This window comes from Oncorhynchus nerka, linkage group LG5 (assembly GCF_034236695.1).
Source record: "Oncorhynchus nerka isolate Pitt River linkage group LG5, Oner_Uvic_2.0, whole genome shotgun sequence".
Classification (NCBI taxonomy): domain Eukaryota; kingdom Metazoa; phylum Chordata; class Actinopteri; order Salmoniformes; family Salmonidae; genus Oncorhynchus; species Oncorhynchus nerka.
Window position 1 is genome coordinate 17,881,148 of NC_088400.1, and position 23,236 is coordinate 17,904,383.

The 23,236-nt window shown below is 43.6% G+C and overlaps 1 protein-coding gene and 1 pseudogene across 1 annotated transcript; one reads left to right on the top strand and one right to left on the bottom strand.

Moving 5' to 3' along the window:
- Positions 1–1,965: 1,965 nt before the first annotated feature.
- Positions 1,966–10,241, bottom strand: LOC115123028 (proheparin-binding EGF-like growth factor). Its single transcript, XM_029652322.2, has 6 exons — positions 9,967–10,241; positions 8,837–9,091; positions 5,214–5,409; positions 4,881–5,039; positions 3,845–3,933; positions 1,966–3,591 (listed from the first exon to the last, which is right to left on the bottom strand). Exons 1-5 carry the CDS (start codon positions 10,007–10,009, stop codon positions 3,861–3,863), a joined length of 726 nt encoding a protein of 241 aa, XP_029508182.2. The 5' UTR covers positions 10,010–10,241; the 3' UTR covers positions 1,966–3,591; positions 3,845–3,860.
- Positions 10,242–11,204: 963 nt separating this feature from the next.
- On the top strand, positions 11,205–23,215 carry LOC115123031 (RUN and FYVE domain-containing protein 1-like; annotated as a pseudogene).
- The last annotated feature ends 21 nt before the right edge of the window (positions 23,216–23,236 follow it).

The window sequence follows — 23,236 nt, forward strand, 5'->3', positions numbered from 1 at the left end:
TAACTACATAGTCTTATAGCTTCAGATTACTGTAGCTCAAAGGAGAACAGCCGAGAACACATTAGATTACTGTAGATCAAAGGAGAACAGCCGAGAATACACTAGATTACTGTAGATCAAAGGAGAACAGCCGAGAATACACTAGATTACTGTAGATCAAAGGAAAACAGCCGAGAATACACTAGATTACTGTAGATCAAAGGAGAACAGCCGAGAACACATTAGATTACTGTAGATCTAAGGAAAACAGCCGAGAATACACTAGATTACTGTAGATCAAAGGAGAACAGCCGAGAACACACTAGATTACTGTAGATCTAAGGAAAACAGCCGAGAATACACTAGATTACTGTAGATCAAAGGAGAACAGCCAAGAACATACTAGATTACTGTAGATCAAAGGAGAACAGCCGAGAATACACTAGATTACTGTAGATCAAAGGAGAACAGCCGAGAACACATTAGATTACTGTAGATCTAAGGAAAACAGCCGAGAATACACTAGATTACTGTAGATCAAAGGAGAACAGCTGATAATGCACTAGATTACTGTAGATCAAAGGAGAACGGCTGTGGATATACTAGATTACTGTAGATAAAAGGAGAACAGCCAAGAATACACTAGATTACTGTAGATCAAAGGAGAACAGCCGAGAACACACTAGATTACTGTAGATCAAAGGAGAACAGCCGAGAACACACTCGATTATTGTAGATCAAAGGAGAACGGCTGTGGATATACTAGATTACTGTAGATCAAAGGAGAAAAGCCGATAATACACTAGATTACTGTAGATCAAAGGAGAACAGCTGTGGATATACTAGATTACTGTAGATCAAAGGAGAAAAGCCGATAATACACTAGATTACTGTAGATCAAAGGAGAACAGCTGTGGATATACTAGATTACTGTAGATCAAAGGAGAAAAGCCGATAATACACTAGATTACTGTAGATCAAAGGAGAACAGCTGTGGATATACTGATTACTGTAGATCAAAGGAGAACAGCTGTGGATATACTAGATTACTGTAGATCGAAGGGAGAACAACTGTGGATATACAAGATTACCGTAGGTGGGTAGCTTTCTAGCCGGGTAGCTTTCAAGCTGGGTAGCCAGGTCTGCTTGTGATTTTGCCAGCTCTTCTGTCATTGGCACGAACACATGTGGAGATGATTCATGGAAAGAGAAAATGCTCTTATATTAAACTTAAGTTACTTAAGAAATTACTTAAGTGGGAACTCTTCAGAACGCTTGCACGGGCTGGCTATACATCTTGAAGGTGACCCTTAGCCAGGATACAGGTGCTCTGGTTGAAAGGAGTAGCTGAAGGGTGGGGGGAGGAGAGGAGGGGTGAAAGGGAGGGTGAGGGGAGGGGAAGACAAATATTATCCTTTCTATAATTACAGCCAGTGGACTGAAAGACCGAAAGGACACAGTAGTGTTGTCGTCCCAGACCTGGTCTCTCTTTATGAGGCCACGCTGACACACTCATACAGGAAGTTAGCTATATTAATACCAGATAGCTATATAAATAGTGACCTTAACTATCAAGGTGAAGCCTAGGACATTAGTATAGAAATATTATTCATCTATAATAACAGATAGGAGGAGTAGCTTGAGGTAAAAAAAACAACTTCATCTTAAACACCACAGATCTTGAGTAAGATGACCTTCTTCCAATCCAAAACAACTAAACTGACAACAGATCAGTGTTCTTGCGTCATGATTTGGAGTTGAAATCACTCATCAGTGTATAGATAGCAGCTGACATGGATGGATATGAGCTATAAGCTGTGTTTACACAGGCAGTCCAATTCTGATCTTTTGCCCAATTATTGGTAAAAGATCTGATCTGATTGGTCAAAGGACCAATTAATGGAAAACATATCAGAATTGGGCTGCCTGTGTAAATGTAGCCTTAGTGACACAGACAAAGTATAATAAATACAATGACTTTGTGAATTCTGAGAAAAAAATACTTTATTTTCAGAGAAAAAAATGAACACTTTTTGACTAGAAATCACTTCAAAACTGCAGGTTGTTTCCAGTATGTTTTTCTTGAGGAGGGTTATTTGTTTTTAAAATGAATTCACATTTTATCATGATCTTAGCATGGATCTCAGTGTATATTACCATACAGTAAATCACTGAGTATATCCCTAACCACAACCCATCATGTTAAAACAAAACAACAACACAACTAACTGGCATGGTAACATAAATAAATCATTGAAATTGGAGATAACATTTTTGGAGATTAATGTCCAACTCGTTTCTCAAAGACAATAAAAACTTCACCATTTGTGTGTGTTTCTATGTTCCAACATTCACTACAGTGGCTGTACTCGACAAGGAGTTTACCTTGGATCTATTCCACATCCTGATTGTAATACAGAAAAATCTAAACTGGATTCTAGATTTTAAACATTCATTTGACATATTTCCTATATTCTATATTTTGGGATTCTAGAGTAGGTTCTATTAAATTCACTTCGATATCTGGATGTTTTGCATGTCTTCTTCACAGAGTCAAACACAATGCAACCACGTCATAATGGTACAGAAAGAGAGACCTGTCAGTGGTCCATTGGTGGAATACACCACAGAGCTGTTTAATCAATCAATTAATAAGTCAATCAACCAACCAAGCACAGTGGTGTGTGTTCTCAGCAGCCTGTAACCAGAGTGCCGATATATCAAAGTCAGCAATCAGGTATCCCTATGAGACCAAGAGGACTCTTACTTTGAAATGTCTATTTCTCCAAAATTACTGTACATTTTTTAAATACTTTATCTTCAATTTTTATCAATAAATATGCTTTAACATTTAAATATAAAAACACAATGATGACCTTATAGATAATCTTTACAAACTGGCAGTGCATCTTGGGTGGACAAAGCAGTTAAATATCTGCATAAATACAGCAACATCAACACATCAATAAATACATTAAAAGAGAAGTATATGGTATAAATAAAAGTTTTACAGTACACTAGAAAATGACAACGAACAAACATGTGCAGGAAAATACAAATGTCGATTGGTAAAAACAACACTCCTGTTGAAGAAAGACCAGGGTTCTCTCTGTTTCTGGCAAATGAAGAGAAGATGGTGTCCTTTCAGTCTGAGATTCCTGGTAGTCTTTTAACAAGAAGCAGCACTGAGTCCAGGGACGTTTCCACAAAGCATCTCAGAGAAGGAGTGCTGATCTAAGGTCTGTTCATATAATCTTATTCATTATGATCTGAAGGCTCCTTCTCTGAGATGCTTTGTGGATACGGGCCCAGAAACATTCCTCCTTTTCCTCTCAGCTTCCATATGCTCATCACCACTTCAGTCTTTTCTCCCAGCCAATCAGAGTTCCAGTTTTAGGCAGGCTCTCCCCTGATAGGTGGCAGGGACTACCTCAGAATCCTGAGCTACCCAATCACATCTGTCCATAAGTGAGAAGGGATGGAGCTATATGTACAGGTCACGCCCATCCAGTCCCCCTTCTCTTCCATACCTTCCAAGTCTCTCTGGGTTCACTCTTGGCTTTTTTTACACTTCTTCTTTTCTATTTTGAGGTAGAATTTCCCTATCCTGTCCTGAAATATAGAGGGAGAAACAATGAGCAATCAAGTTTCCTTCAACACTCAGACCGTATGAAAACAAAACCAAAACTCATCTTTCATCAATCTAAATCCAGTCTCTGTTTCACATTCATACTGTAATGTACAGTAATGTTGAGGTTTCACTTTCTGTCTGACTCCTATCAATTTAGGAGAGGAAATAACATTTAATTTCAGGACTTGAAAATATAGGATTTTTGTCTTTCCCTGGGTTTCCTTGGTAACTCACCCTTCTCTCCAGCTCTTCAGTGGTTGGGTGCTGACCCCAGTTTCACCTTCTCCTCATTCTCTACGTCGTACGCTCCTCGCTTGTGAAACCTGTAGAAAAACAACAACAGAGTTAAGACCTGTGGATCCTGGAACTGTTTTGAAACAACAACAAAAACACCTGTGGTGGGAACAATAACGCTAAACTTTGACCATGTTGAACTATGACCATGTTGAACTATGACCATGTTGATCCATGACCATGTTTAACTATGACCATGTTGAACCATGACCATGTTGATCCATGACCATATTGAACTATGACCATGTTGAACCATGACCATGTTGATCCATGACCATATTGAACTATGACCATGTTGATCCATGACCATGTTGAACTATGACCATGTTGAACCATGACCATGATGATCCATGACCATGTTGAACTATGACCATGTTGAACCATGACCATGTTGATCCATGACCATGTTGATCAATGACCTTGTTGAACTATGACCATGTTGAACTATACTGTCATATGTTTGTTATAGCCTCAACTCCCTTTCCCCTACAATCACTGAGGTTGTTTACTATTCATTTCCTGTTGGCCCATTTTCAAAATACAGTGTCAATACAGACTTTGTCTATCTTCAGCTGCTGCATAATGCAATGTGTGTTGTGTTAGACAGCTGCTCTGGTTCTATACATCCCCTGTGTTATACAGCTGCTCTGGTTCTATACATCCCCTGTGTTATACAGCTGCTCTGGTTCTATACATCCCCTGTGTTATACAGCTGCTCTGGTTCTATACATCCCCTGTGTTATACAGCTGCTCTGGTTCTATACATCCCCTGTGTTATACAGCTGCTCTGGTTCTATACATCCCCTGTGTTATACAGCTGCTCTGGTTCTATACATCCCCTGTGTTATACAGCTGCTCTGGTTCTATACATCCCCTGTGTTATACAGCTGCTCTGGTTCTATACATCCCCTGTGTTATACAGCTGCTCTGGTTCTATACATCCCCTGTGTTATACAGCTGCTCTGCTTCTACTGACCTGAGCACCAGCAGCAGGCCTATGATGGTTAGACAGAGAGAAGACAACACCACTGCCACCACAGCCAGAGCTGTGGTCCGGCTGTATCCTCCCACGTCCCTCCCCTCTGAAGCCAGCGTGAACAGGTGACACCGCTCCCCAGAGTAACTGGGACGACATCTGCACAAGGAAATCGAAAGAGAGAGAGACAGAGAGGGACAGGAGTGAGATGTGATTCATGCAGCATACAGTACAGCAGGCATATTGTTATTCTGGAGAGATAGAGAGCGACAGAGCAAGTTAGAGAAAGAGAGAGATTGAGAGAGAAAGAGCGATAAGAGAGGTATTTCGTACATGCATGATGGAGCTTTGATGTCCCTCAGGTAATGACAGCTGCCATGGATACAGAAGTTCTTATACTTCTTCAGACAAGGGTTCCTCTTTTTTCCTTTTCCCTTCTTCCTCTCCTTTCCACCTCTCCTCCTCTTCCCTTCACTCCTCTCAGCTTCCAAGATGGCCGATGGGTCTTTAGGTTTAGTCGACAATGCAACTAAAAAAAGAAAAGAGTACAGACAAGAAATGTTAATCAACTGAATGCATGGACCCAGCCAAAACATCTCATAGAATACAGTGAAATGTGTTGCTTTACAGGGTCAGCCATAGTAGTATGATAGGTGCAGTGAAATGTGTTGCTTTACAGGGTCAACCATAGTAGTATGATAGGTGCAGTGAAATGTGTTGTTTTACAGGGTCAGCCATAGTAGTATGATAGGTGCAGTGAAATGTGTTGTTTTACAGGGTCAGCCATAGTAGTATGATAGGTGCAGTGAAATGTGTTGTTTTACAGGGTCAGCCATAGTAGTATGATAGGTGCAGTGAAATGTGTTGTTTTACAGGATCAGCCATAGTAGTATGATAGGTGCAGTGAAATGTGTTGCTTTACAGGATCAGCCATAGTAGTATGATAGGTGCAGTGAAATGTGTTGCTTTACAGGGTCAGCCATAGTAGTATGATAGGTGCAGTGAAATGTGTTGCTTTACAGGATCAGCCATAGTAGTATGATAGGTGCAGTGAAATGTGTTGCTTTACAGGATCAGCCATAGTAGTATGATAGGTGCAGTGAAATGTGTTGCTTTACAGGGTCAGCCATAGTAGTATGATAGGTGCAGTGAAATGTGTTGTTTTACAGGGTCAGCCATAGTAGTATGATAGGTGCAGTGAAATGTGTTGTTTACAGGGTCAGTGAAATGTGTTGTTTTACATAGTAGTATGATAGGTGCAGTGAAATGTGTTGCTTTACAGGGTCAGCCATAGTAGTATGATAGGTGCAGTGAAATGTGTTGTTTTACAGGGTCAGCCATAGTAGTATGATAGGTGCAATGTGTTGCTTTACAGGGTCAGCCATAGTAGTATGATAGGTGCAGTGAAATGTGTTGCTTTACAGGATCAGCCATAGTAGTATGATAGGTGCAGTGAAATGTGTTGCTTTACAGGGTCAGCCATAGTAGTATGATAGGTGCAGTGAAATGTGTTGTTTTACAGGGTCAGCCATAGTAGTACGATAGGTGCAGTGCAATGTGTTGCTTTACAGGGTCAGCCATAGTAGTATGATAGGTGCAGTGAAATGTGTTGTTTTACAGGGTCAGCCATAGTAGTATGATAGGTGCAGTGAAATGTGTTGCTTTACAGGGTCAGCCATAGTAGTATGATAGGTGCAGTGAAATGTGTTGCTTTACAGGGTCAGCCATAGTAGTATGATAGGTGCAGTGAAATGTGTTGCTTTACAGGGTCAGCCATAGTAGTATGATAAGTGCAGTGAAATGTGTTGCTTTACAGGGTCAGCCATAGTAGTATGATAGGTGCAGTGAAATGTGTTGTTTTACAGGGTCAGCCATAGTAGTATGATAGGTGCAGTGAAATGTGTTGTTTTACAGGGTCAGCCATAGTAGTATGATAGGTGCAGTGAAATGTGTTGCTTTACAGGGTCAGCCATAGTAGTATGATAAGTGCAGTGAAATGTGTTGCTTTACAGGGTCAGCCATAGTAGTATGATAGGTGCAGTGAAATGTGTTGTTTTACAGGGTCAGCCATAGTAGTATGATAGGTGCAGTGAAATGTGTTGTTTTACAGGGTCAGCCATAGTAGTATGATAGGTGCAGTGAAATGTGTGTGTTGCTTTACAGGGTCAGCCATAGTAGTATGATAGGTGCAGTGAAATGTGTTGTTTTACAGGATCAGCCATAGTAGTATGATAGGTGCAGTGAAATGTGTGTGTTGCTTTACAGGGTCAGCCATAGTAGTATGATAGGTGCAGTGAAATGTGTTGTTTTACAGGATCAGCCATAGTAGTATGGTAGGTGCAGTGAAATGTGTTGTTTTACAGGGTCAGCCATAGTAATATGATAAGTGCAGTGAAATGTGTTGTTTTACAGGGTCAGCCATAGTAATGATAGGTGCAGTGAAATGTGTTGTTTTACAGGGTCAGCCATAGTAGTATGATAGGTGCAGTGAAATGTGTTGCTTTACAGGGTCAGCCATAGTAGTATGATAGGTGCAGTGAAATGTGTTGTTTTACAGGGTCAGCCATAGTAGTATGATAGGTGCAGTGAAATGTGTTGCTTTACAGGGTCAGCCATAGTAGTATGATAGGTGCAGTGAAATGTGTGTGTTGCTTTACAGGGTCAGCCATAGTAGTATGATAGGTGCAGTGAAATGTGTTGCTTTACAGGGTCAGCCATATTAATGATAGGTGCAGTGAAATGTGTTGTTTTACAGGGTCAGCCATAGTAGTATGATAGGTGCAGTGAAATGTGTCGTTTTACAGGATCAGCCATAGTAGTATGATAGGTGCAGTGAAATGTGTTGTTTTACAGGATCAGCCATAGTAGTATGATAGGTGCAGTGAAATGTGTTGTTTTACAGGATCAGCCATAGTAGTATGATAGGTGCAGTGAAATGTGTTGTTTTACAGGATCAGCCATAGTAGTATGATAGGTGCAGTGAAATGTGTTGCTTTACAGGGTCAGCCATAGTAGTATGATAGGTGCAGTGAAATGTGTTGCTTTACAGGGTCAGCCATAGTAGTATGATAGGTGCAGTGAAATGTGTTGCTTTACAGGGTCAGCCATAGTAGTATGATAGGTGCAGTGAAATGTGTTGCTTTACAGGGTCAGCCATAGTAGTATGATAGGTGCAGTGAAATGTGTTGTTTTACAGGATCAGCCATAGTAGTATGATAGGTGCAGTGAAATGTGTTGTTTTACAGGATCAGCCATAGTAGTATGATAGGTGCAGTGAAATGTGTTGTTTTACAGGATCAGCCATAGTAGTATGATAGGTGCAGTGAAATGTGTTGTTTTACAGGATCAGCCATAGTAGTATGATAGGTGCAGTGAAATGTGTTGTTTTACAGGATCAGCCATAGTAGTATGATAGGTGCAGTGAAATGTGTTGTTTTACAGGATCAGCCATAGTAGTATGATAGGTGCAGTGAAATGTGTTGTTTTACAGGATCAGCCATAGTAGTATGATAGGTGCAGTGAAATGTGTTGTTTTACAGGATCAGCCATAGTAGTATGATAGGTGCAGTGAAATGTGTTGTTTTACAGGATCAGCCATAGTAGTATGATAGGTGCAGTGAAATGTGTTGTTTTACAGGATCAGCCATAGTAGTATGATAGGTGCAGTGAAATGTGTTGTTTTACAGGATCAGCCATAGTAGTATGATAGGTGCATACTCTAACCACTAGGCTACCTGGTCCATAAAGTAAATGTAACTATTGGTTGCATAGGAACAGTTGTTCAAATGGAACTGACAATCTACCAGTTAATCCAATGAATGATAGTGGCATAAATCATGTTTATAATGGGTATTCTAATACATGTGTCAGTGAGGATTCCAGAACCTATAAACTATAGGATGGTGATTTTCAACAGAGCAATAAACAAACATAAATCACAGCGCGTTATTAAATACCTCGAGGTAATTCCACCCCATAGTCCCCTGATGCATCTTCGTCGTCTTCATGGTAGTAATCATAGTACTCATCTTCCTCTTCCTCGCTTCCATCCTCCTCCAACACTGGACCCTCCACTCCGTGCTTACTCTTCTCCATCCCTCCCTCCATCCTTCTGTCGCTCAGGACATCCAACAGGTTTATAACTGCTGTGTGCTGTGACCTCTCATTCTCATACCTGTCCACCACAGCTCCACTCGCCAACCTCGAGACCACTGGAAAACACAAGGAAAACACAAGGAATCACAAGATTCAATTATTGATGCTACACCATTCACATATCTGTAGTTCAGAGATGTAGATTCCGACTGACACTGTGAAGAGTTCACCCAGGGAGCAACACTGGGTGAAAATACATCATTTCAATGGAAAGAAAAGCTTGTGTTTCCAATGAGCAAAAACTGCTTGAAAATAAGTCATTTCAACCCGTTTTGGCTCACTGGAAACACAAGCTTTTCTTTCCAACGCAGTCATTTATTCAGGTGGCAGGAAAATGGAGGAGTTTGAGTGGGCAAGTTGAAACATGTCTCTAGACTGAAAGCCCTGCATGAGGCCCCATGGCCCCTTCAGGTGAGCCTATAAAACTGGATAGTCGAATTTCAGTTTCAAGAACTGTGAGGCACCCAAAAACATCATGCCTGTACAGTATTCTGTACAGGGGAGACTATAATCCTGCTTGGCTATGGTACACAACATGTTGCATAGACAGACAGTTAGCTAATGTACAAGAATATGAGTTAAAAATAAGTATATCCAGTTACATAAAGCATGTTTTAAAATAGAAAGATGACCACACTTCGTTCTTGAATAGCATAGGCTGGCCTACACCTTATGAAAATCGTTGACTCTTCTTTTAAAAGTTTAGGAGACTTGCTCAGAAGGTCATGCTTGAGAAGTTCACACTCTTTTACAGTCAACAAGTGTAACTCCAAGACATGTCTCTGATGAATAAGAAATATACCATTTAGGAGGAATAAAGTCTAGGATAAACTATTACCACCAACAGTTTATTCAATGTTAAAGTATAAACGCTACAGAAAAGGAACTATATAATCTGACCTGATATATACAAGTGTAATTTGACACTAACCAAAGGCATGGACGAGCAGGAGCGCAACTCGTAGAATCCTCATGTCTTCAAACTTCAATCACCACCAACTGTAATTCTGTAAAAAGCACTGTATATCGTTTTCCTTTCTCTTGTACACGTAGTCAATATTTGTTCTCCTGAAATGTTCCTGTCTATTCCGTCGGTTCACAGTGCGACTTTCTTATTCAAGATGCCGGGCGCGTATCGGGTAGCCGTTGCGCACTCAAACACAGCCTTTGCCTATTGGGGAAGAGTGGAAGGAGCGCCAGGCTAGAGGCGTCACGATTTATATAGACTGCCTCGACCACGCCTATACAGTAGAATACAGTCACATACATATTACAACATGTTTATATGCTATACACCTTATTATAGTGGTTAATACTTACAGTGGTTGAAACCATATACATGGGTTATACAGTTACAACACACTAATGTAGGCTAAATGATCATGTGTCTAATTTGTTGACTCTTTAGGCATTTTACTTAGAAAAATAACATAAAAGGTGCATTGCTTAACATTATATTGCTGATCATATTTTGTCTCTTTCTGTATCATTTGAATGAAAGTGAATAAAGGACTTACGAAAGGTTATCATTAGACCTGACATTAATAGAAAACGCATGCAAATTATGACATTTAGTGTCCGTTTACCAGGCACAGTTTAAACCTGGTCCTGGACTAAAATCCATGTTCAATGAAGAGTATCTATTGAAATATCTACTTAGTCAGGACAAGACTTAATCTAAAGCTGGGAAAACAGCTAAACATGTTTGAAACTGGTTTAAATAATAACATGATGTCAACCAAAAGCCACTGATCTAAATGGACTTCTAGGTCTGTGACTTCAGCTGTTTCATCATAGGCCTTCACACGCAATGGAGACACACCTGAAGGACACGGGACAATATCAATAGTGACATCTAGTGGTGTGAAATGGCTACACATCTATAACCTCGTAAACATTAGCTGTTGTCCCCAATACGTAGCTTGTTTTTTTTTTTTTTTTATCATTATATACACATGAATGTCCCTGTATTCATGCGTAATATTGGTATTATTGTTGCAATGAAAAAAATATATAATAAGAATAATAAGAATGAAAATACAAATACTTAGCCTCGCTTAAATATGGTAAGAAACACTTCTAATAATGCGAAGTGAATTAAAAAAACACCGAGAATCATCAATTGATTACTTTGGACTTTCGCAAGCATCATAGGCGACTGCTCAGGCCTTGTCACGTGTTCCATTATGAAAAATGGCCGACGGAGTAAGTGAAACAAACACAGCCGCTGAGGAAAGCGACGCCAAAGAAGAGGACCCAAAGTTTTGGAAGTTCTTCCAGACAGCCACCCTGTTGGTGTTAGCAGCGATGAAGAGACTTCAAAACACAAACCGGCGACTGAGAGCAACTGGTCAACACCGATCCTGTCGCTGGCACGGAAGGCAACCGAGACGATCAGCAGTGGGGTCAGCTACGGTGCAGCGTTGAGAAACGCCACTTCTTCGGGATCTGCCGCGATCTCTCTGAAGTGTCCGACTAAACAAAACTCTACGGAGAATGACACCAACGCTAACCAATACCTACCGGGTACGTGACAAGAGTATTGTATTGCACGCCAATGTGGAGGTATATCAACTTAGTAGGTAGTTTCGTGCTGAACCAGTGACTTCACTCTTCTGTATCTCAACCGTCATTAGCTGTAAACACAATACATCAGAATAGCATATTCCAACATCATAAATATAGACGACTGTATTCTAACAGTCTATATTTGTCCGTGGTCATTTCTTAATGTGCTTTTTTAAAAATTACTTTTGAACCGGAAACTCTCCTCTTTTTCGCCTTTCTTTCTCACCTCTTTTTTTTCTTTCTCTCCTGTCGTTCTCTTAATTTCCCTTTCTGTGTCTCTCCCTCTCTATTTGTAGCAGTGAAGGACCATATGGCTGTAGAGCGCTCCAACCTGTTCAGTATGATGAAGCTGAGTATTAAGGGTCTGATCCAGTCTTCTCTAAGTCTGGGCAGAACCCTGGACTCTGACTACCCTCCTCTGCAGCAGTTCTTTGTGGTTCTGGAGCAGTGCCTCAAACACGGACTGAAAGGTGAGACTTGCTCTGTGACCGGACAACCCTCCGTCTGGAGCGCTACTAGGTGTGTTTCAGACTTTTATCAGGGTCTTGATTAGCTGAATCGGGTGTGTTAGTGCGGGGCTGGAGCGAAAGCCTGCACAACCAAGTTGGAGACTTGGTAGTTTTCACCCTTTAAAGAACACTACCTAAACATTCACCTTACTTCTCTCTCTGTAGTAAAGAAGTCATTCATCAATCAGAATAAGTCTATCTGGGGCCCTCTGGAGCTGGTTCAGAAGCTGTGTCCTGATTCTACTGATATTACCACCAGTGCCAGAGACCTGCCAGGGATAAAGACTGGGTTGGGTCGGGCTCGGGCCTGGCTGCATCTGGCCCTGATGCAGAAGAAGTTGTCTGACTACCTGAAAGCCCTGCTGGACCATAAATACCTCCTGGTGTGAGTAGAGCTTAAGGCTCTGTTGCGAGAACTAAATCAGTGTAATAAACATGTAACACCGGTAAACATGTGTCCTATTCACGTTTACAGTAGTTATTGTATCTAACTTAATATATCTCTCTCTCCCTCCTTCCTCCCACAGTGAGTTCTACGACCCAGGAGCGTTGATGATGGGGGAGGAGGGAACAGTGATAGGAGGGATGCTGGTGGGGCTAAACGTCATTGATGCTAACCTCTGTATCAAAGGAGAGGACCTGGACTCCCAGGTCGGGGTCATAGACTTCTCCTTGTACCTGAAGGACCATATGACCACTGAGACCACTAAGGAGTAAGTACAAAGACTCCAGCTACTCTAGTCATAGACTGTTCTCTCTGCTACTGCACGGAAAGTGGTACCGGAGCGCCAAGTCTAGGTCCAAAATAATCCAACAGCTTCTACCCATACACTATGTATAAACCACACTCATCTCTCTGTGATACAAAGATGAACCACACTCCTCTCTCTCTGTGATATAAAGATAAACCTCACTCCTCTCTCTCTGTGATATAAAGATAAACCACACTCCTCTCTCTCTGTGATATAAAGATGAACCACACTCCTCTCTCTCTGTGATATAAAGATAAACCACACTCCTCTCTCTCTGTTATACTTTGTCTCTTCTCCTGTAACCTCTCCTTCTCTCCTCTGTCAGTGATACTAAGATGAACCACACTCCTCTCTCTCTGTGATACAAAGATGAACCACACTCCTCTCTCTCTGTGATATAAAGATAAACCACACTCCTCTCTCTCTGTGATATAAAGATGAACCACACTCCTCTCTCTCTGTGATATAAAGATAAACCACACTCCTCTCTCTCTGTTATACTTTCTCTTCTCCTGTAACCTCTCCTTCTCTCCTCTGTCAGTGATACTAAGATGAACCACACTCCTCTCTCTCTGTGATATAAAGATAAACCACACTCCTCTCTCTCTGTTATACTTTGTCTCTTCTCCTGTAACCTCTCCTTTTCTCCTCTGTCAGTGATACTAAGATGAACCACACTCCTCTCTCTCTGTGATATAAAGATAAACCACACTCCTCTCTCTCTGTTATACTTTGTCTCTTCTCCTGTAACCTCTCCTTCTCTCCTCTGTCAGTGATACTAAGATGAACCACACTCCTCTCTCTCTGTGATATAAAGATAAACCACACTCCTCTCTCTCTGTGATATAAAGATAAACCACACTCCTCTCTCTCTGTGATATAAAGATAAACCACACTCCTCTCTCTCTGTGATATAAAGATGAACCACACTCCTCTCTCTCTGTGATATAAAGATGTACCACACTCCTCTCTCTCTGTGATATAATGATGAACCACACTTCTCTCTCTCTGTTATACTTTCTCTCCTCTGTCAGTGATACTAAGATGAACCACACTCCTCTCTCTCTGTGATATAAAGATAAACCACACTCCTCTCTCTCTGTGATATAAAGATAAACCACACTCCTCTCTCTCTGTGATATAAAGATAAACCACACTCCTCTCTCTCTGTGATATAAAGATGAACCACACTCCTCTCTCTCTGTGATGTAAAGATAAACCACACTCCTCTCTCTCTGTGATATAAAGATAAACCACACTCCTCTCTCTCTGTTATACTTTGTCTCCTCCTGTAACCTCTCCTTCTCTCCTCTGTCAGTGATACTAAGATGACGGCCATATTGGACCAGAAGCACTACATTGAGGAGCTGAACAGACACCTGAGCTGCTCTGTCTCTGACCTGCAGGCCAAGATGGACTCCATAGAGAAGACCAACGGCAAGCTCATTGAGGAGGTCAGAGGAGCTTATGTGTTTTAATCTTATGGGTGCGGGTGTGTTAACCCCACAGTCCTTACGGGTGTGTTAACCCCACGGTCCTTACGGGTGTGTTAACCCCACGGTCCTTACGGGTGTGTTAACCCCACGGTCCTTACGGGTGCGTTAACCCCACGGTCCTTACGGGTGCGTTAACCCCACGGTCCTTACGGGTGCGTTAACCCCACGGTCCTTACGGGTGCGTTAACCCCACGGTCCTTACGGGTGCGTTAACCCCACGGTCCTTACGGGTGCGTTAACCCCACGGTCCTTACGGGTGCGTTAACCCCACGGTCCTTACGGGTGCGTTAACCCCAGGGTCCTTACGGGTGCGTTAACCCCACGGTCCTTACGGGTGCGTTAACCCCAGTTAACCCCAGGGTCCTTACGGGTGCGTTAACCCCAGGGTCCTTACGGGTGCGTTAACCCCAGGGTCCTTACGGGTGCGTTAACCCCAGGGTCCTTACGGGTGCGTTAACCCCAGGGTCCTTACGGGTGCGTTAACCCCAGGGTCCTTACGGGTGCGTTAACCCCAGGGTCCTGCGTTAACCCCAGGGTCCTTACGCGTTAACCCCAGGGTCCTTACGGGTGCGTTAACCCCAGGGTCCTTACGGGTGCGTTAACCCCAGGGTCCTTACGGGTGCGTTAACCCCAGGGTCCTTACGGGTGCGTTAACCCCAGGGTCCTTACGGGTGCGTTAACCCCAGGGTGCTTACGGGTGTGTTAATGTTTTTATTTTTTATTAATCAAGTTAATCACAGGATTTGCTGTGATTAATCGCAAATTCCCTAATTTGCTCAGTGTGAAGTTTAAGATTTTTCATACAAAAAAGCATTACAAGAATATTCTCGTGTTGAATTTGTCTAAAGTAATGGTTAGTCAAATGAGGTAAATTGCGAAAAGCAGACTTTCTTTAACTTCAGTGTCAACTTGTTTTTAGATGGTAGATTTGAGCTGTATAGATTTATTTAGGTGTTTTCAGTGTATTTTAACACTTTGAGACAATGAGATTAATGGGGGGAAATAACCCTACATAGTGCTTATTGATGTGTTATAACCCTACATAGTGCTTATTGATGTGTTATAACCCTACATAGTGCTTATTGATGTGTTAACCCTACATAGTGCTTATTGATGTGTTAACCCTACATAGTGCTTATTGATGTGTTATAACCCTACATAGTGCTTATTGATGTTATAACCCTACATAGTGCTTATTGATGTTATAACCCTACATAGTGTTTATTGATGTGTTATAACCCTACATAGTGCCTATTGATGTGTTATAACCCTACATAGTGCCTATTGATGTGTTATAACCCTACATAGTGCCTATTGATGTTATAACCCTACATAGTGCCTATTGATGTTATAACCCTACATAGTGCCTATTGATGTTATAACCCTACATAGTGCTTATTGATGTTATAACCCTACATAGTGTTTATTGATGTGTTATAACCCTACATAGTGTTTATTGATGTGTTATAACCCTACATAGTGCTTATTGATGTGTTATAACCCTACATAGTGCCTATTGATGTGTTAACCCTACATAGTGTTTATTGATGTGTTATAACCCTACATAGTGTTTATTGATGTGTTATAACCCTACATAGTGTTTAGTGATGTGTAATGACCCTACATAGTGTTTAGTGATGTGTAATGACCCTACATAGTGCTTATTGATGTGTAATGACCCTACATAGTGCTTATTGGTGTAATGACCCTACATAGTGCTTATTGGTGTAATGACCCTACATAGTGCTTATTGATGTTATAACCCTACATAGTGCTTATTGATGTTATAACCCTACATAGTGCCTATTGATGTGTTATAACCCTACATAGTGCTTATTGATGTGTTATAACCCTACAGTTGACAGCAGCGACAGACAGAATTAACTCTTTACGGGAGGAACAGGAAACACTGAGACATGAGAATGAGACCATCGTCCAGAGCAACCAGAAGAAAGAGGAGGTCAGGACTCACTGTTTTTACTCTGTGTAACTTTAATCTAACTCAGACAACATGAAGAGCTGGCATTTCACGTCCTGTGTGATGTCCTAGGTGACCCTGGAGGACAGTGCAGTAGAGCTGGAGACATACAGACAGACACGACAGGGCCTGGATGAGATGTACAGTGTGGTCTGGAAACAGTACCAGGAGGAGAAACGCATCAGACAGGTGTGTGTGTGTGAGAGAGAGTGAGAGAAACAGTACCAAGAGGAGAAACGCATCAGACAGGTGTGTGTGTGTGAGGGAGAGTGAGAGAAACAGTACCAAGAGGAGAAACGCATCAGACAGGTGTGTGTGTGTGAGAGAGAGTGAGAGAAACAGTACCAAGAGGAGAAACGCATCAGACAGGTGTGTGAGGGAGAGTGAGAGAAACAGTACCAAGAGGAGAAACGCATCAGACAGGTGTGTGTGTGTGAGAGAGTGAGAGAGAGAAACAGTACCAGGAGGAGAAATGCATCAGACAGGTGTGAGAGTGTGTGTGAGAAACAGTACCAGGAGGAGAAAAGCATCAGACAGGTGTGAGAGTGAGAAACAGTACCAGGAGGAGAAATGCATCAGACAGGTGTGAGAGTGAGAGCGAGAAACAGTACCAGGAGGAGAAACGCATCAGACAGGTGTGAGAGTGAGAGCGAGAAACAGTACCAGGAGGAGAAACGCATCAGACAGGTGAGAGTGAGAGCGAGAAACAGTACCAGGAGGAGAAACGCATCAGACAGGTGTGAGAGTGAGAGCGAGAAACAGTACCAGGAGGAGAAACGCATCAGACAGGTGTGAGAGTGAGAGCGAGAAACAGTACCAGGAGGAGAAATGCATCAGACAGGTGTGAGAGTGAGAGAAACAGAAACAGTACAGACAGGAGGAGAAATGCATCAGACAGGTGTGAGAGTGAGAGCGAGAAACAGTACCAGGAGGAGAAACGCATCAGACAGGTGTGAGAGTGAGAGCGAGAAACAGTACCAGGAGGAGAAACGCATCAGACAGGTGTGTGTGTGTGTGTGTGTGTGTGTGTGTGTGTGTGTGTGTGAGAAACAGTACCAGGAGGAGAAACGCATCAGACAGGTGTGTGTGTGTGTGAGAAACAGTACCAGGAGGAGAAAAGCATCAGACATGTGTGTGTGTGTGTGTGTGAGAGAAACAGTACCAGGAGGAGAAAAGCATCAGACAGGTGTGAGAGTGAGAGCGAGAAACAGTACCAGGAGGAGAAACGCATCAGACAGGTGTGAGAGTGAGAGCGAGAAACAGTACCAGGAGGAGAAACGCATCAGACAGGTGTGAGAGCGAGAAACAGTACCAGGAGAAGAAATGCATCAGACAGGTGTGAGAGTGAGAGCGAGAAACAGTACCAGGAGGAGAAATGCATCAGACAGGTGTGAGAGTGAGAGCGAGAAACAGTACCAGGAGGAGAAACGCATCAGACAGGTGTGAGAGTGAGAGCGAGAAACAGTACCAGGAGGAGAAATGCATCAGACAGGTGTGAGAGTGAGAGCGAGAAACAGTACCAGGAGGAGAAACGCATCAGACAGGTGTGAGAGTGAGAGCGAGAAACAGTACCAGGAGGAGAAATGCATCAGACAGGTGTGAGAGTGAGAGCGAGAAACCGTACCAGGAGGAGAAACGCATCAGACAGGTGTGAGAGTGAGAGCGAGAAACAGTACCAGGAGGAGAAATGCATCAGACAGGTGTGAGAGTGAGAGCGAGAAACAGTACCAGGAGGAGAAAAGCATCAGACAGGTGTGAGAGCGAGAAACAGTACCAGGAGGAGAAATGCATCAGACAGGTGTGTGTGTGTGTGTGTGTGTGTGTGTGTGTGTGTGTGTGTGTGTGTGTGTGTGTGTGTGTGTGTGAGAAACAGTACCAGGAGGAGAAACGCATCAGACAGGTGTGTGTGTGTGTGAGAAACAGTACCAGGAGGAGAAAAGCATCAGACAGGTGTGTGTGTGTGAGAGAAACAGTACCAGGAGGAGAAAAGCATCAGACAGACATGTGTGTGTGTGAGAGAAACAGTACCAGGAGGAGAAAAGCATCAGACAGACGTGTGTGTGTGTGTGTGAGAAACAGTACCAGGAGGAGAAAAGCATCAGACAGGTGTGTGTAACAGCAAGATGAACAACGAGCTCTACATTTCTTTGAGACCCTAGCTAACTGCCTCTACAATAGGTGTGTGTGTGTGTGTGTGTGTGTAACAGCAAGATGAACAACGAGCTCTACATTTCTTTAAGAGACCCTAGCTAACTGCCTCTACAATAGGTGTGTGTGTGTGTGTGTGTGTAACAGCAAGATGAACAACTAGCTCTACATTTCTTTAAAATACCCTAGCTAACTGCCTCTACAATAGGCGTGTGTGTTCCTGTACATTTTATTCCTGTGTGTAGGAGTTGGAGAGGGAGCTGGAGTTGCAGATAGGACTAAAGCAGGAGATGGAGATGGCCATGAGGCTGCTGGAGAAAGACACACATGAGAAACAGGACACACTGCAAGCCCTCCGACAACAACTAGACCAGGTCAAAACCCTCAACCTGCAGATGTTCCATAAGACACAGGTAACATGCACTCACACACACACACACTCTCTCACTTACGCAGCAACACCCTCGTGAGTACACACCTCTTGACAGAATGTGTGTGCAGGACTGTGAGCGTGAGGCCCAGAGGAAGCAGGAGGAAGAGGGACAGCTGGAGGAGAAGATAAACCAGATGAAGACCACCATTAAGGAGATGGAGCAGAGGTGTGTGTGTGTACAGGGTGGTTTCCATGATGGTTTCTTTGTTTCAACAGGATTGAATTGTAGCCCATGTATTTTCAGACTGCAGAACTCTGAGTGTGATCGCAGACAAAGTGACCAGATGGACATGAGGACAGAGCTGGAGGGCAGGGTAGACTCCCTACAGAAACAACTGTCTGACCTGGACACACTGAGGTACGTAAGCACGGGGATACACACACACACACACACACACACACACACACACAGACGTTGTGACCCACTCCCCTGTCTCCCTAGGCTGTGTCTGGAGAGTGATCTGTGCAGTGAGAAGGAGCAGAGACAGGCCATTCAGAGAGCTCTACAGAGAGAACAGGACAACAGCACCGAGCTACGCACCCAACTACAGCAGATACAGGGGCTACACACGGTCAGCTTCTCTCACACACACACACACACACAGAAAAAGAAAAACTGTTTTTCTTCTGAGCTGGTTTCTGTGTCTCTAGGAGCTGCAGGATGTTCGTCAGGAGAAGCAGCAGCTCCAGCAGACCTGTCAGGAGCAGGAGACGGCCTTACAGGAGATGGGCCTACACCTCAGCCAGTGAGTACTGTAGTAGACAGCCTTACAGGAGATGGGCCTACACCTCAGCCAGTGAGTACTGTAGTAGACAGCCTTACAGGAGATGGGCCTACACCTCAGCCAGTGAGTACTGTACTAGACGGCCTTACAGGAGATGGCCTACACCTCAGCCAGTGAGTACTGTACTAGACGGCCTTACAGGAGATGGGCCTACACCTCAGCCAGTGAGTACTGTAGTAGACGGCCTTACAGGAGATGGGCCTACACCTCAGCCAGTGAGTACTGTAGTAGACGGCCTTACAGGAGATGGGCCTACACCTCAGCCAGTGAGTACTGTAGTAGACGGCCTTACAGGAGATGGGCCTACACCTCAGCCAGTGAGTACTGTACTAGACTGCCTTACAGGAGATGGGCCTACACCTCAGCCAGTGAGTACTGTAGTAGACGGCCTTACAGGAGATGGGCCTACACCTCAGCCAGTGAGTACTGTAGTAGACGGCCTTACAGGAGATGGGCCTACACCTCAGGCAGTGAGTACTGTAGTAGACGGCCTTACAGGAGATGGGCCTATTTACATCTCTCTTCCTTCCTGTGTTCCATCTGTTTTATCTTTGTGTGACTCATCTCTCTTGTAGGTCTAAACTGAAGATGGAGGACTTCAAAGAGGTCAACAAAGCCCTAAAGGTAAGGTGTTCCCTGTCCTACATTAACACTTCCCCTAGCCCACCGTTACACCAAGTCTCTACAGAGTTTTCTAGTGAAGAACAGATGAGACATCGGCACTCACCGCTGGTCTTAGAATTCTCCTTGTACCTGAACGACCCCATGACCCCCACCTTCACAGCACAGACACACTCATTTCTGTAATCATTCGTGATTGAGCATTGTCTGTCTGTGTCCATCAGGGCCAAGCCTGGCTGAAAGATGATGAGGCTACACAGTGTAAACAATGTCAGAAGGAGTTCTCCATCGCTCGCAGAAAGGTACGGCTCTGTCCATCCATCTCTTCAGTTGTGGACTCTGGTCTGTAGAGGATGTAAAGGAAGGTTTAGAAAGGCCTTTGTATGAAATGCTGTCATTTGCCACAAGGTTAACAAATACAGTTCTACTAAATGTCCCTGTTTTTTCCTGTTTGTTTGTCTGCAGCACCACTGTAGGAACTGTGGAGATATCTACTGTAACAGTTGTTCTACTAACGAGTTGGCCCTGCCCTCCTACCCTCGACCTGTACGAGTCTGTGACATCTGCCACTCACTACTGCTGCAGAGGAGCATCTCTTCCTCCTCTTGACGGAACACACACACACACCTCTTCTTCCTCTTGACGGAACACACACACACACCTCTTCTTCCTCTTGACGGAACACACACACACACCTCTTCTTCCTCCTGACGGAACACACACACACACCTCTTCTTCCTCCTGACGGAACACACACACACACCTCTTCTTCCTCCTGACGGAACACACACACACACCTCTTCTTCCTCCTGACGGAACACACACACACACCTCTTCTTCCTCCTGACGGAACACACACACACACACACCTCTTCTTCCTCCTGACGGAACACACACACACACACACCTCTTCTTCCTCCTGACGGAACACACACACACACCTCTTCTTCCTCCTGACGGAACACACACACACACCTCTTCTTCCTCCTGACGGAACACACACACACACCTCTTCTTCCTCCTGACGGAACACACACACACACACACCTCTTCTTCCTCCTGACGGAACACACACACACACACACCTCTTCTTCCTCCTGACGGAACACACACACCTCTTCTTCCTCCTGACGGAACACACACACCTCTTCTTCCTCCTGACGGAACACACACACACACCTCTTCTTCCTCCTGACGGAACACACACACGCACACCTCTTCTTCCTCCTGACGGAACACACACACACACCTGTTCTTCCTCCTGACGGAACACACACACCTGTTCTTCCTCCTGACGGAACACACACACCTCTTCTTCCTCCTGACGGAACACACACACCTCTTCTTCCTCCTGACGGAACACACACACACACACCACTTCTTCCTCCTGACGGAACACACACACACACACACCTCTTCTTCCTCCTGACGGAACACACACACACACACACCTCTTCTTCCTCCTGACGGAACACACACACACACACACCTCTTCTTCCTCCTGACGGAACACACACACACCTCTTCTTCCTCCTGACGGAACACACACACACACACACCTCTTCTTCCTCCTGACGGAACACACACACACACACACCTCTTCTTCCTCCTGACGGAACACACACACCTCTTCTTCCTCCTGACGGAACACACACACACACACCTCTTCTTCCTCCTGACGGAACACACACACACACCTCTTCTTCCTCCTGACGGAACACACACACACACCTCTTCTTCCTCCTGACGGAACACACACACACACCTGTTCTTCCTCCTGACGGAACACACACACCTCTTCTTCCTCCTGACGGAACACACACACCTCTTCTTCCTCCTGACGGAACACACACACCTCTTCTTCCTCCTGACGGAACACACACACACACACACCACTTCTTCCTCCTGACGGAACACACACACACCTCTTCTTCCTCCTGACGGAACACACACACACCTCTTCTTCCTCCTGACGGAACACACACACACCTCTTCTTCCTCCTGACGGAACACACACACACACACACCTCTTCTTCCTCCTGACGGAACACACACACACACCTCTTCTTCCTCCTGACGGAACACACACACCTCTTCTTCCTCCTGACGGAACACACACACCTCTTCTTCCTCCTGACGGAACACACACACACACGCTTCACTAACAATCTTTCTTCCCTCACTGTGCTCAAAGCCCACAGAGAACATTTTAATCAAATTTGAGCAGGGAGGCTGTGTTAAGTTCTGTTTTGCCACTAACCTGAAATTCAGGATGTTTGGGCATGGTTGACTGTTGAACCCTCTGCTTTATTTTGGGCTAATAATGCCTTTTCTCATCTTTTAAACTCCCCTGGGTGGACTTCAAAGGTTGATAAAGAATAGTTAGTTAGCCAGCTAATTGTCATGTTACTAACACCATATTCCTCTAGGATGCGGAATTTAAAATTATAGTTGGGGGGGGTGTAAGAGTATGGAACATGTTAGTATTTGTTGTATTATGAATGACCCAGAATGCAACAATGTCACAATTGTGGGAAAATGTTAGATGAACTAATTTCATTGTTAATTCACTTATTATAGACCTTTTCAAAACTCTTGCTTTAAATGTCTGAGGCGATTATATATAGTTTCACATGATTCTTTCACTTCCATTGAAGCAAAGGAACCAAGTTCATTTCCTCAACCTGCCTTGCTGAACAATTGTGGATTTGTTAAGCTTTGTTGTTGTAAATGACTACATACCAAGAAAGGTCTATTTTAGAATGTAAATAACCATCATTTTGTGACTAGTGCTACTAAACAGCCAATTTCTGCCCATTCATTGGGGCTTGTTGTGAGCAACATGTTTTCTATATAGATATCTAATTTAATAAAAACGTATCTGAATGTGTTTGACTGTCTAAGGAACCAC